The 11,537-nt window shown below is 48.1% G+C and overlaps 1 protein-coding gene across 4 annotated transcripts in view; it reads right to left on the bottom strand.

Annotated features, from left to right (window-relative positions):
- Positions 1-11,451, bottom strand: part of Ube3b (ubiquitin protein ligase E3B) — a 54,884-nt gene extending 43,433 nt beyond the window's left edge. The window contains exons 1-7 of one of the 4 annotated variants that reach the window (XM_057764251.1): positions 11,398-11,451; positions 7,666-7,746; positions 4,868-5,049; positions 4,591-4,711; positions 2,931-2,990; positions 2,531-2,635; positions 498-594 (exon numbers count right to left, since the gene is read on the bottom strand). In XM_057764251.1, the coding sequence (XP_057620234.1) occupies positions 498-594; positions 2,531-2,635; positions 2,931-2,990; positions 4,591-4,711; positions 4,868-5,028 (544 nt within the window). In that variant the 5' untranslated portion in view covers positions 5,029-5,049; positions 7,666-7,746; positions 11,398-11,451. Of the gene's footprint in view, positions 1-497; positions 595-2,530; positions 2,636-2,930; positions 2,991-4,590; positions 4,712-4,867; positions 5,050-5,126; positions 5,156-7,665; positions 7,747-9,166; positions 11,067-11,104; positions 11,245-11,397 lie in introns of those variants that run through there. The other 3 variants (XM_057764249.1, XM_057764252.1, XM_057764253.1) reach the window with 3 other exon arrangements.
- Between the last annotated feature and the right edge of the window lie 86 nt (positions 11,452-11,537).

Here is an 11,537-nt window from a genome sequence, read left to right on the forward strand (position 1 = left end):
TTAAAAATTTTTAGATTTATTTTTATTTAATGTGTATGAGCACTCTTCCTGCATGTATGCATGTGTAACACGTCTGCCTGGATCCCCTGGAACTGGAGTCAGGGATAGTTGTGAGCCACCATTTGGATGCTGAGAATCCAACCAGGAGTCCTCTGGAGGAGCAGTCACTGTTCCTAATGATTGGGCCCCTTATTCCATTCCAGCCCCTTACTAATTTTTTTCTTTAATTTTTTAAAAAAACATGTAACACAAGAAGGCCTCAGTGGAGTCCACCATTCACACAGGGTATTGGAGGAGTTAGAAACAAGAGCAGGGAACAGACTTCCTTACACAGAAAGTTTAAAGGCAGGCACATGCTAACAAACACTGGGTACTATGAAGGAGCCTGGCAGGAAGCCTCCCTGAGCTTGTGTGGCCAAAGTGCTTCTCATGAGTAGGAGGCGTCTCCCTCTGTGGAAATGCTGGTCGGGAAAGATTTCTGAAGCGGGCCCACACACCTTTTCCCCGGAGAATCTTCCATGTTGATGTGTCTGTGAAGGTGACAAGCATGGTGAGGTGCAGTGTGATGAGCCTGGAGTCTTGCAAGATTTCCGGCTGCAAACAATGGAGTAAGATTAACTCATGCCCGTGACCCCACTCCACGAAGCGTGTACATCCTACACTGTGCAGCTGACTCACACCGGAGTCCACACAATACATTCTAGAATTCCCCGGCCCAAAGGCTGCCGAGAACAGAGAACTGAGCATTCCTGGGAGACAAGGTCCCAGGCTGCCTCACTCTGTGCTCACAGCTGTAGCAGAGGACAGCTGCAACACAGACTAATGGGCCTTGGGCGACAGCCTTCGGCATTGCTATTTACTAGCTGTGTGATCTTAGAGAAGTTTCTGTGCCTTGCTTTCCTTAGCTGTTGACCTGGGACAGGAATGCTTTCTTCCTGGGGCTTTGTGAGGAATAATGGCTTACTGCACACAGAAACTGACAACAGTGCCTGGCTCATAGCTCAGCCCAGGTTCTACTGCCGCTTCTTGTAACTGTGATGCTTTTCCTGTTTTGCAAGAGTAAACCAGGCAAATGTGCGACTGCTCTCTAGGCTCAGAGACCTGCAGTACGCAGTATAGCATAGAGCTGCCCGATGGGGTGCTGGAGATGGAACGCAGGTCCTCTGAAGAGCCGCCAGCACGCTCCACTGCTGAGTCATCTCTGCAGCTTGTTCTTAGGTTTTCAAAGGAGAAGGGTCTTGTGGCAGAGATCTACAGTGGAATGCAGTGTGAACACGCATGCGCATGCACACGACTAACCTGCCTGCGCGGGCCTGAGGCACTCTGGTGGGAATCTTGGAGTTCTAAGGATGGGGTATAAAGTGTGAAGATCCCTGCTCTGTACCTCGATGCCTCACTGATCAGCTGTGAAGGGTGCAGCTTGCTACTGGCTTGTTGCCTTGGCAGGGCTGTGGCAAGAGTCATCCATCCGTCCCTCAACAGGATCACTGGGGGCTTTGGGGACACTCAATGCACTGATCACCTGCAAGCTCTGGCTCCCCAGGGAGATGGCAGCTCATTGTCTACTCACATCCTGCCCTCCTCTGTGTACAACCTGAGAGTGGCCACAGGACCAGGCTGTGTCTCTAAGAAGGATTCAGGGTTGAGCTCGGGATCTTCCTGGGACTTTAGAAGTCCTCAGGAATTTCCCAGCTAGGAAAGGTGGCCTCCTTTTCTCTGTGGTCAAGACAGGACAGGGTCAGAGTTTGAGGTCAGAACTGCTGGCTATGCGATGACAGGAAGAGGAAGGGACAGCTACCATGCTTTAGAATGCATTCTAAAATGGCTCTGGCTCAGCTTGTCACACGCAGGTGTACTAATGTGTCTCTTTAGGCTACTAACAAGGGGCTTCTTTAGTAGCGCAAGAGACAAGAATTCATCACACCAGAACGGGAAGGAGGACAGCTTCCTGACTGTTGAGTTAGTTTGTGTTTTGGAGGGAGGTGGAGGTTATGCATGTGTGGTGTGGTGTACATGTGGTGTGCTGGTATATGCTCTGTGCATGTGTGTAGAGGCAGGTTGGATATTCAGTGTCTTCCTCTATTGTTCCATCATATTTTTTGAGACAGGGTCTCTCACTGAACCCAAAGATCAGCATTTGAGCTAGGCTGGCTGGCCAGCTAGTTCCTGGGATCTATCTGTCTCTGTTCCCCATTGCTGGGCTTATAGGCTCTCATGGCCATGGCCAAAGTTCATGTGTTGAGGATTCAAATTCAGGTCCTCTTGCTTACACAACACTCTTACTCACTCAGTCACTTCCCTGTCCCTGAAGAGGGTTCTTTGGTGTGGGAGACTGTGGCAAATGTAATCAGTGTTCAATACGTGCTCCCAAGACGGGGTCACAGTAACCAGAGCATCTATCCTGCTCATCCCAGACATCCATTTCAATTCAATTCTCTGCTAGACTGCTGAAGGCATAAAGAGCAAATGATGGCACTGAGGTACCAGGTGTGCACAGACTTGCTGGGTTGAGTCTGGGGGCTTGGTTTACCTTGAGTTGTTCAAGAAGCTCGCAGCAGTACCACAGGATGTTCTTGATCTGCTTAATCCACAGCAGAGTGAGGTCCTTGGAAAGAGCCAGGGACACGTACCATACCTACAGGACACAAGAAGAGCAGGAGTGTGGGCAGTGATGAGGTAGGGCTGTCTGCATGAGTAAGTGGAAAGCAGCATGTACTTTTAACACTAACCCCCGAGATCAGAGTCCAGAAAAGGCAGTCACTATGTTGAATAAAAGGCAGGAACAAAGCACGGCTTTGTAGATGAGGACCACAGCATCATTCATCCACCCAATCCTCAACTGTTTATCTGTGTGATCCCCTAAGCAGGACCTTTCAAACCATGTAAGCAATTCTAGAACTCGTGAGAGACTCTCAGCTTGGTCTACTCACCTTTGGCTCATTTTCTGCGTCCATGCTGCTCAGGATGCTACGGCACAACTTCTCCAATCTCTGCAGGGGCAGAAAAGCTGGTTATGAATTCTCCAAACTAATCGAAACATGAGAAAGAGGGGACTACACGTTTGGTGGGCACCTGAAACATGCAGGCAACATGTCAGGTGGTTCATATGTGCACGATCATACTCAGTACCCTCTTAGAGACATTGACACTACAGATACAAATTATAGGCAGGTTTTAAACTGGTGGCTTACAGAACTCATGGGTCCTAGAAATGTGTTTTTATTTTTCTGTTTTTCAAGATGGTTTCTCTATATAGCCTCTGACCAGTCCCCTGGATGTGAGGCTTCATTTCTTGCACACAGTCCTCTCCTCGCCTTCTGGCTTTTCTCAAAGTCCTGGTACCAGGTAACTGTATCTCTTTTGAACTCAGAGCCCTTGGCCCCTGCCCTCTGCATGGCAACCCACTGGCCAGCCTGTGCTGTCTCGACACTGACCCTCTCTGAATTCCTGGGATGCCAGGAATTGCAGACCCTTGGATCTTCTCTGCCTCATTCCTGGGAACTGGATCATTGTTTATGCCTCCTTGCCCCACTGGGATGATTTTGGAGACCCACTGGCTATTCCTAACCAGCTATTGTTGCAGGACTACCAGCTGTTGGCCATAGAGCTGGGGGCCCAAGACCATCAGATACGTCCAGGAAAGGATCAGGGGCTCTAAGCCCTAGGGAGTCGACTTGGCTCCACCTCAAACAGCATTTTGCCAGGTCCAAGCAGCACCTGATGGTTCCACAGAGCCTGGACAGTGAAGCGAAACAGCCAGATACTCCAGGACGTGGCCAGCACCCCAGCTTTCCCAGGTCCCCCCAAAGATGAACAATGCCCCCAGGTCAGGAAGAAGTAGTCTTGAGAACATGGCGTCCTCATCTCTGCCTCACCTGCTACCCCTTTCTAACTCCTAACCTCTTTGTGATAAAAATGGAGGAATGTTAGCCTTCAGGCATCTGTACTGGCCTAGCTCTGGGATCCTGACAGGATGCATCCTCAGCTGCAGCCGCTAAGAGCACCTCCTCTGCACACTCACTATGTTCCCTTTTAAAATGGGCCTGCCCACCTCCCATCTCTCTCCCTCTCTCCCACTCTGCCTGTCTCTCTTCCTCATCTCTCTCTGCCTTTCTCTTCTCTTCTGCTGCTCCTGTTCCCAGAGGCTGGTCTCCTCCCTGCCCTCCCCTCTTCTTATGTTCCCTTTCCCCTAATAAAAACCCCTCCACATGAACTCTGCTGCATGGCCTCACTCTCTTGTGCTGTTTTTAAAATTACAAAAGAGTGTGCTAGTTTGAATGTAACTGATCCCACTCTCATAGGACGTGTGGCCATGTTGGGGAAGTGTGCCACTGTGTGTGTGTGGGGGGGGGGTGCTTTGAGGTCTCATTTGCTCGTTTCCCTCAGTGTGACAGTCAGTTGACTTTCTGCTGGCTTCTGCTCCAGCACCATGTCTGCCTGCAGGCCGCCATGCTCCCCATCATCATGACAATGGGCTGAACCTTTGAAAGTGTAAGTGAGCCAGCCCAGTTAAATGTTTTCTTTGTGAGAACTGTGGTGGCCATGGTGTCTCATCATAGCAACAGAAACCCTGACTAACACAGGGCTTACCTCATTGTCCTCTTTAGTTTTGTATATGAACAGCAGTTTCCTGGCAATCTTAAAAATACAAAGTGCACTTCTTTTATTGGACCCAGAGTCATCTGTGTTAAAAAACTCATCAGTCTCTCTCCTAGATAGGGAAGGGTCAAAATAAAATAAAATAAAAAGACATCCTTAATCAGGAGCACTAAGCAACAGGACCGCTTTTCAAGCACTATGAGGTAAAATTGATTCACTTTCTGTCCATCAGCAGTGGGCAGAAAGCGTGTGGTGGAGTTGCTCCCACCTGAGGTCTCTGTGCAGTCGCCTCCGGCAGAGGAAACCACGGACGATGGCCTGAATGATCACCGCTGAGCGCTCCCGCTCCTTCTGCTCCAGCCTTTCTTCTCGTGCCTGCCGCGCTCTGTCAATGAACCACGCTCTGGAGGTCTGAGACACAGTGAACATGTTTGCAAACCGGCAGGAACCCTGCAAGGACAAGAGGAGCTAGTGTAGGGCACCTGTGCACACACGGGTGGGGCTTGGATGCAAAGGGCAGGTGGTACCTGGGCAGCAGCAGAGGTGCTGAGCAGCCTCCATCCCCCACAGAGCTCATGGCTCTCCTGATTCAAGTCTCAACTTCCTGCCAGCTCCTGTCACAACACCCACAGAGAACAGAGATTCCGTGGCTTAGGGGAAAATTCACATTTTCTTAGGGGAAATCGCAGAGCTTGGTGGAGAGCAGAGAATCTTCCCTATCCAGAGAGCGCCAATTAACTCCATGTGCCAAAAGGTTCCTAGACATTTGCTTTCTCCACTATGTTCCCCATACTTAGAAGGCAATAACACAGCCACCTTCCATCGTGGCAAGGAAGGCTTGAAGGAAGAAATCTATGTTGTCATCACTTTGGTCACCCATTCACACAACAAATGTTTTACTGATGCCTATGCTATGCCCAGCAAAACATGGGGAAAAAAAGTTAAAAAAAAATTATTGCAGGTGGTGGTGGTGCATGCCTTTAATCCCAGCACTTGGGAGGCAGGCAGGCGGATCTCCTGAGTTCGAGGTCAGCCTGGTCTGCCAAGTGAGTTCCAGGACAGGCTCCAAGACTACAGAGAAACCCTGTATTGAAAAATCAAAAACAAAAACAAGCAAATAAAACAAAACAAAAGATTATTATTTAAAAGTGTTTAATTATGTTTTATCTGAGCAAGAATGAATGAGCAAGTGTGTATCTGTATAGACACATACCGGAGCCGCAGTGCACACCCCCATGCCTGTGGGAAGATCAGAGGACAAGGTATGACCCAGTTCTCTCATTCTACCACGTGAGTCCTGCAGGTGGGGGTCAGGCTGCCAGGCTGGGCAGCAGGCCCTCACTGCTGTGCCAATTAGCTGGCAATTTAAAAAAGTTATCATTGTATATATGTGTGTGTGGTGTTTGTGTGGGCAAGCATGTCAGTGTGCATGTGTAGTGATCAGAAAACAATCAGAGGGTTGATTTTTCTTTACATGGATTTTGGAGTTTGAAATCAGGCTGCCAGATCTGCAATTACCTCTACCCCTGAGCCACCTGTACCCCAAACCCCAATCAGCCGCAACGCTACCCCTGAGCCAGCTGAACTCTACCCCCTGGTCCTTCTGCTCCTCTACCTGAGGCAGCTCAGCATCCCAAGGTTTTTCTTTACAAATTACATTTATTGAGGCTGAAGAGCTGTCTCATGGATTAAGAGCACTTGCTGCTCTTGCAAAGACCCAGGTTTAGTTTCCAGAAGCTACAAAGTAGCTCACAACCACCTGTAACTCTAGTTACAGAGATCTGATGCCTTCTTCTGGCCGTGCAGGTGTTGCACACTCAAGATACACATCCACACATTCAAGCAAGACACTCAGATACATAGATTGATAAATCTTTTTTAAAAATACATTTAAAAATGACATTCATATTTTGTATGTGTATGCACATGAGTGTATGTGAGTATGTGCACAGATGGAAGGTGTGTAGGTTAGAGGACACATGCAGGAGTCAGTAGTCTCCTTCCACCATGTAGATTCCAGGGATCCCACTCAAATGTCAGGCTGGTCCACAGATGCCTTTGTACCCACTGAACCATCTTGCAGGCCTCCAAGGTCATTTTTATTCTTGTATTTGTTGCATGTTCCATATGAATTGACACATGTGTGTGCACATGTACATAGAGGACTGACACTTATGTCTTCCTCTATTACTCTCCATTTTATTTTTTAATGTAGGGTTTCTCACTTGAGCCCACTGCTCACAAATCACATGATCTACCTATTTTGAATTGCCCTCAGGGACACCATTTCTGCCTCTGAAGTGCTGGGATTACAGTTAAGTGCCACACTTGCCCAGCACAGGTGGATTCTGGGAACCTGAATTCTAAACATCATGTTTGCATGGCAAGGGCTTTTTCCACCAAGCGTATTTCCAGCAGCCATGACAACCCATTTAATCTGGATAGGGGACATTACATGTCACACACTATGCAGCCAGGCCACACAGGGGAACTATTCTCTTCACTAACAGGTGCTGTGCAGGGCAGAACACCAAACAGTACAGGATCACTAGTAATTGTTTTCTGCCCCAAGCGGGTGGCTTTGACTGACAGCATTGACCCACGGAGCCTCACAACTGGGTGACTTCTTTGGCGATCCCCAAACATGGCTTCATCAGCCCAGCTGACTAATGTAAACCCAGAGTTTTGGAAAAGCATCTTTCATCAGGTTAATCCACCCAAAGTAGCAGCCACTCTGAAACACATATAGAACAAAAAGTGGAACTGGACTCCTGTCACATGAACATAGATCCAGGGACCTCTAGCCCTTTCCTCGCCTGACTCGCGCCTGTCAAATGACACCAGGGATTTGCCAGCATGCTGGGCTGTCTATCACCGGCAACACTCAAGGAAACATTGTTTTGTGCAGGCTAGTCAGACACACTACCACAAAGTTCTACTACCAGCCAGTGCCATCAGCAACTACTGAAACAGACCAGCATAGTCTGCTAACCATAGGGAAAGAGCTAGAACTAGACAGGCAGAAAGCCCCAACTGTTCCCTCTTCTGCCAGGCCCGGAAGCTCACCTGAGAACCTGCCTGTACAGCGGAGATGCTAGGTGACCATCAGTGACCTCGCAAGCCTCTGGTTTCAGAGGAGTTGGTTTTCTGGCATAAGAAAAAAATCAGAATTAGTACTGTTTTGTAGGTGTGGCATCCCAATGTTACTAAGTGCAAGTAATATAGTGTGATTGATTTTAAAAAACTGTTTAGGGACCAGAGAGATAGCTCAGCAGTTAAAAGCATTTGGGTGCTCTTCCAGAGGACCTGGGTTCAATTCCCAACACTTATACGGATCTAACACCCTCTACAGACACACATGCAGTTACAACACCAATGCACATAAAACTAAATCATTAAAACAAGCCCTCTCAATCTACTAAAGTCCCCTCTAAATGTGACACTACTTCAAAAGTAACTGCAAGAGGTGGTACAGTGTTAAAAGACAATCACCCTTCACATTTTCAATGCTCTGGAAAAATGTTTATGCCTCAGAAGTGCAAGGACGGCTGCCTGTGAGAGCACAGGCTTGCACTTCTCAGTGGAAAGGCAAGCGAATGTGCACACTTGGAGACCACACAGCAGTGAAACAGAGTTGAGGCCTCAGGTCTGATCTCTAGCGTGGTAAAAGAAGGGTCAAAAACAAAAGAAACTGGCCATTTTGTGTCGTGGGATTATGAGGAGCCCCCCCCCCCAAGAAGTACATGGGTCTGAGTCTCACACACAGCGGGCACCAGCCTACCCCTTCTGGCTCTGTCAACCCTACTCGCAGGGGGTCCCAGAGTTTTCTGCCTTTGATAATCAGGTTTGATGCTTGTCATGAGAACAGACAAGTGTGTACCATGGTTCTATGGAGCTGCTAACAGAGCCCAGCAGATGTGTTGCTTTTACAGACATTATTTTCAATTGTGTGTCTGTCTGTGAGGATGTGAGTCCAGTGCCCAGGAGGGCCCAAAGAGAGTGTCAGATCCCCTGGAGATGAGCCATGTGATGTGGGACTAGAACTTGAGTCCTCTTCAAGAGCAGCGAGTGCTCTCAAACACTGATCTCTCCCCAACCCATTTATTATTTTTTTATAATCGTCCCATCTGCAGCATTAAGCTGTTTCCCTATCCCAGATGAACTAAGGTTTGTCAGACCCAGCACATGGGACCACGAACCCCTGGGCCTATTGTTGAAATGATGAACTGTCAAGCTTCTGAGAGGTGTGAGCAGGGCTCAAGGCTCGACTACAACACCAAGTCCTCTCCTCAAGATGGTCCTACTAGTGGCTGCAGAGCTGGCTCAGGGCTGTGAGTGCCGGCTCTTCTTGCAGAGAACCAGGACTCAGTTCTAGAAGATCCAATGCCCTCTCCTGGTCATGGGCATGCACATATATACATGCAAGCAAAACACTCATACACTTAAAATAAAATTTTAAAAAATCTTTAAAAAAAGAATAACGAGATCCCTAGTAGCAGGCAGGACAGGGGAGCGCAGGAGCGCCCTCCCAGCGGAAAAACAAATGGCTGCACACAGCAGACTGTACCTGAGAGTGCTCGCCTCTCCCCAGGACCTCCCAGGCTCTGATCCCTTTCTTGGGATTATTCCCATGAAAAAAATCTTATACATGGCTTCTTTTTACACTGCACAATAGTCTAAGTGTACGGTTTTCTTCATTCTCTCCTATACCTCCTCACTTGCACAATTCAGGAATCAAGACTCACAACTGAGTAGTGCGTTCTCATTCCCCAAAAGTCACAGAGAAACACAGCAAAGACTGTAACAGAGAGGCCTCAGATCTGAGCAAATGACCCTCAGACCTTTCTAGTCCTGATCCTACTTCTTATTCTACAGTCCCTTAAGTACTCTAGGCCCTTGTTTCCTGAGGATAATGACAATACTCAATCTCAGGGTTGCTAAAGGAGGGCATGGGACATTTGCCCTTCTTAACCGTAATTTAATCACTGCGCTGTTGAGATTAGGAATGAATGGGAAAATATTAATAACTGGCAATTGGAAGTTGATCATATCTAAGGAAACCTTACTACATTGTCCTTACAAAGCCTAGAATTTGGTTAGGGAAATAAATAAGAGGTGTACAGGAAGGGAGTTTAGAAAACAGTAAGTTGGTAAGGATTCAGAGCATCTGGAAGGGAAAATAAGTCCTCTAAGTGTCTCACCTAACAAGGACGGCAACACTGTGAGAAGATCAATTCTTGCCACCCCACCCCCAAGACTTAGTCTGGGTTATACAATTAATAAGTGTCAGAGCCAAGCTTTCAATGCTAACAGACAAGATTCAGACTCTGCGTTACCTCTATATTCCTAGGCAACCTGCTTAAAACCCAGCTACTCTGGATGGGACTAACTTCAAAGAGAGCCGCAAAACCGCACAAGGGTCCTGACTGTGTAGTAAAATGAATACATACTGCTGAAAGGATTTTCCTTTCTGATAGAAAAAGCTAGGTCGCCAGGCTTAATGGCCACCTTTTAAGGGCAGGTCACAAAACAGAAACTGTACGGATGTTTAACTTGCTCTTCCTTTACATCGGCCCTATCCTATTAGGTTACAATACCCCAATTTTAAAAGCTCAAGAATAGGCAATGGGTCTTAATGAAACCATTAGTTTAAGAATAAGCAATAGGTCTCAAATAATCCAAGGAATGGCTCGTAGAAATCTACAGCGAAATGCAGAGAGGGCACAAAACTTGACTGTGTCCTCCGGGTTCCTGAATTTGAACCCCAAAGGAATTACTTACTGGCAAGTCAAACAAGATTCAGGATTCCCCCACTTACAGAATGGCACCATGAAGAGAAGTTGAGAATGCCAGGCTCCTTTGTAGCTAGGCATTCGGTCAAAAATAGGGTCAAGTTTTTCTGTATTAAGAACTATCAGAGCCGGGCGGTGGTGGCGCACGCCTTTAATCCCAGTACTTGGGAGGCAGAGGCAGGCGGATCTCTGTGAGTTCGAGACCAGCCTAGCCTGGTCTACAAGAGCTAGTTCCAGGACAGGCTACAAAACCACAGAGAAACCCTGTCTCGAAAAACAAAAACAAACAAACAAAAAAAAACCAACCAAACAAAAAAAGAACTAACAGGAACCACTCTAAAATGTATTATAAAGCAATCTAAATACTCCATTTAAAAAGGAGAAAACTCGGGGTCAGAGACGTGACTGGATTCACCCAAGGTCACACAGCCAGCGCACAGAACTCAACTCCACTTCGGGTGCCTCCTAAGGCCCAACATCAACAACGACAATAACAAGTAAGTCTCGTCCATAGATAGTTGGCTATTAAGGCCAGTTGCCTCCAACAAGAAAATCGATGGAAAGGGGCCACGGAGAGATCCCTGGAGCCAGAAAGTCAGCCCCCAGAACCTCCCCGTTCGACTTCACTAAGCCAAGACTCGGCCCCCAGACAACCTCCCTCAGTCCTCGGTCCCGCCACCCAGAGAATCGACCATCCTGCTTCCACTTGCTACCCGCAGGCCGGAGATCTTTATCCGTTCGAGGCCCCCACGCTCGGGGTCCGGCCCGCAGCTGCCGCCGCCTCAGCCCGATACCCCAGAGTCCGGCCAGACCCGGGGCAGCGGCCGAACCCCGGCCGCCATCTTGCCCCGGGTGTTGTGCTCCAAACTCCGCCTAGAAGCAATTATACAGTTCCGGGAAACAATGGTTCCGTACAGTTTCTTTGCCCGGGAAAGAAAACCTCTCTTCATCCTATCCTCTTCTTTGGCAGCCAAAAACAAGAAACATCCAGAAGTAGGATAAATACCTGACTCAGCCATGGGGAAGTGGAACCCACCAGAGAGGGAGTGGTTGAATGGCAAAAAGAGTGCTCATGTCGGGCTCCAGGGGACACTTTAAGAAGGGTCCCTCTGCGGGGCGGAAGTGGGGTGTGGACAACGGAAGTGC

Source organism: Chionomys nivalis, chromosome 3, assembly GCF_950005125.1.
Source record: "Chionomys nivalis chromosome 3, mChiNiv1.1, whole genome shotgun sequence".
Taxonomy (NCBI): domain Eukaryota; kingdom Metazoa; phylum Chordata; class Mammalia; order Rodentia; family Cricetidae; genus Chionomys; species Chionomys nivalis.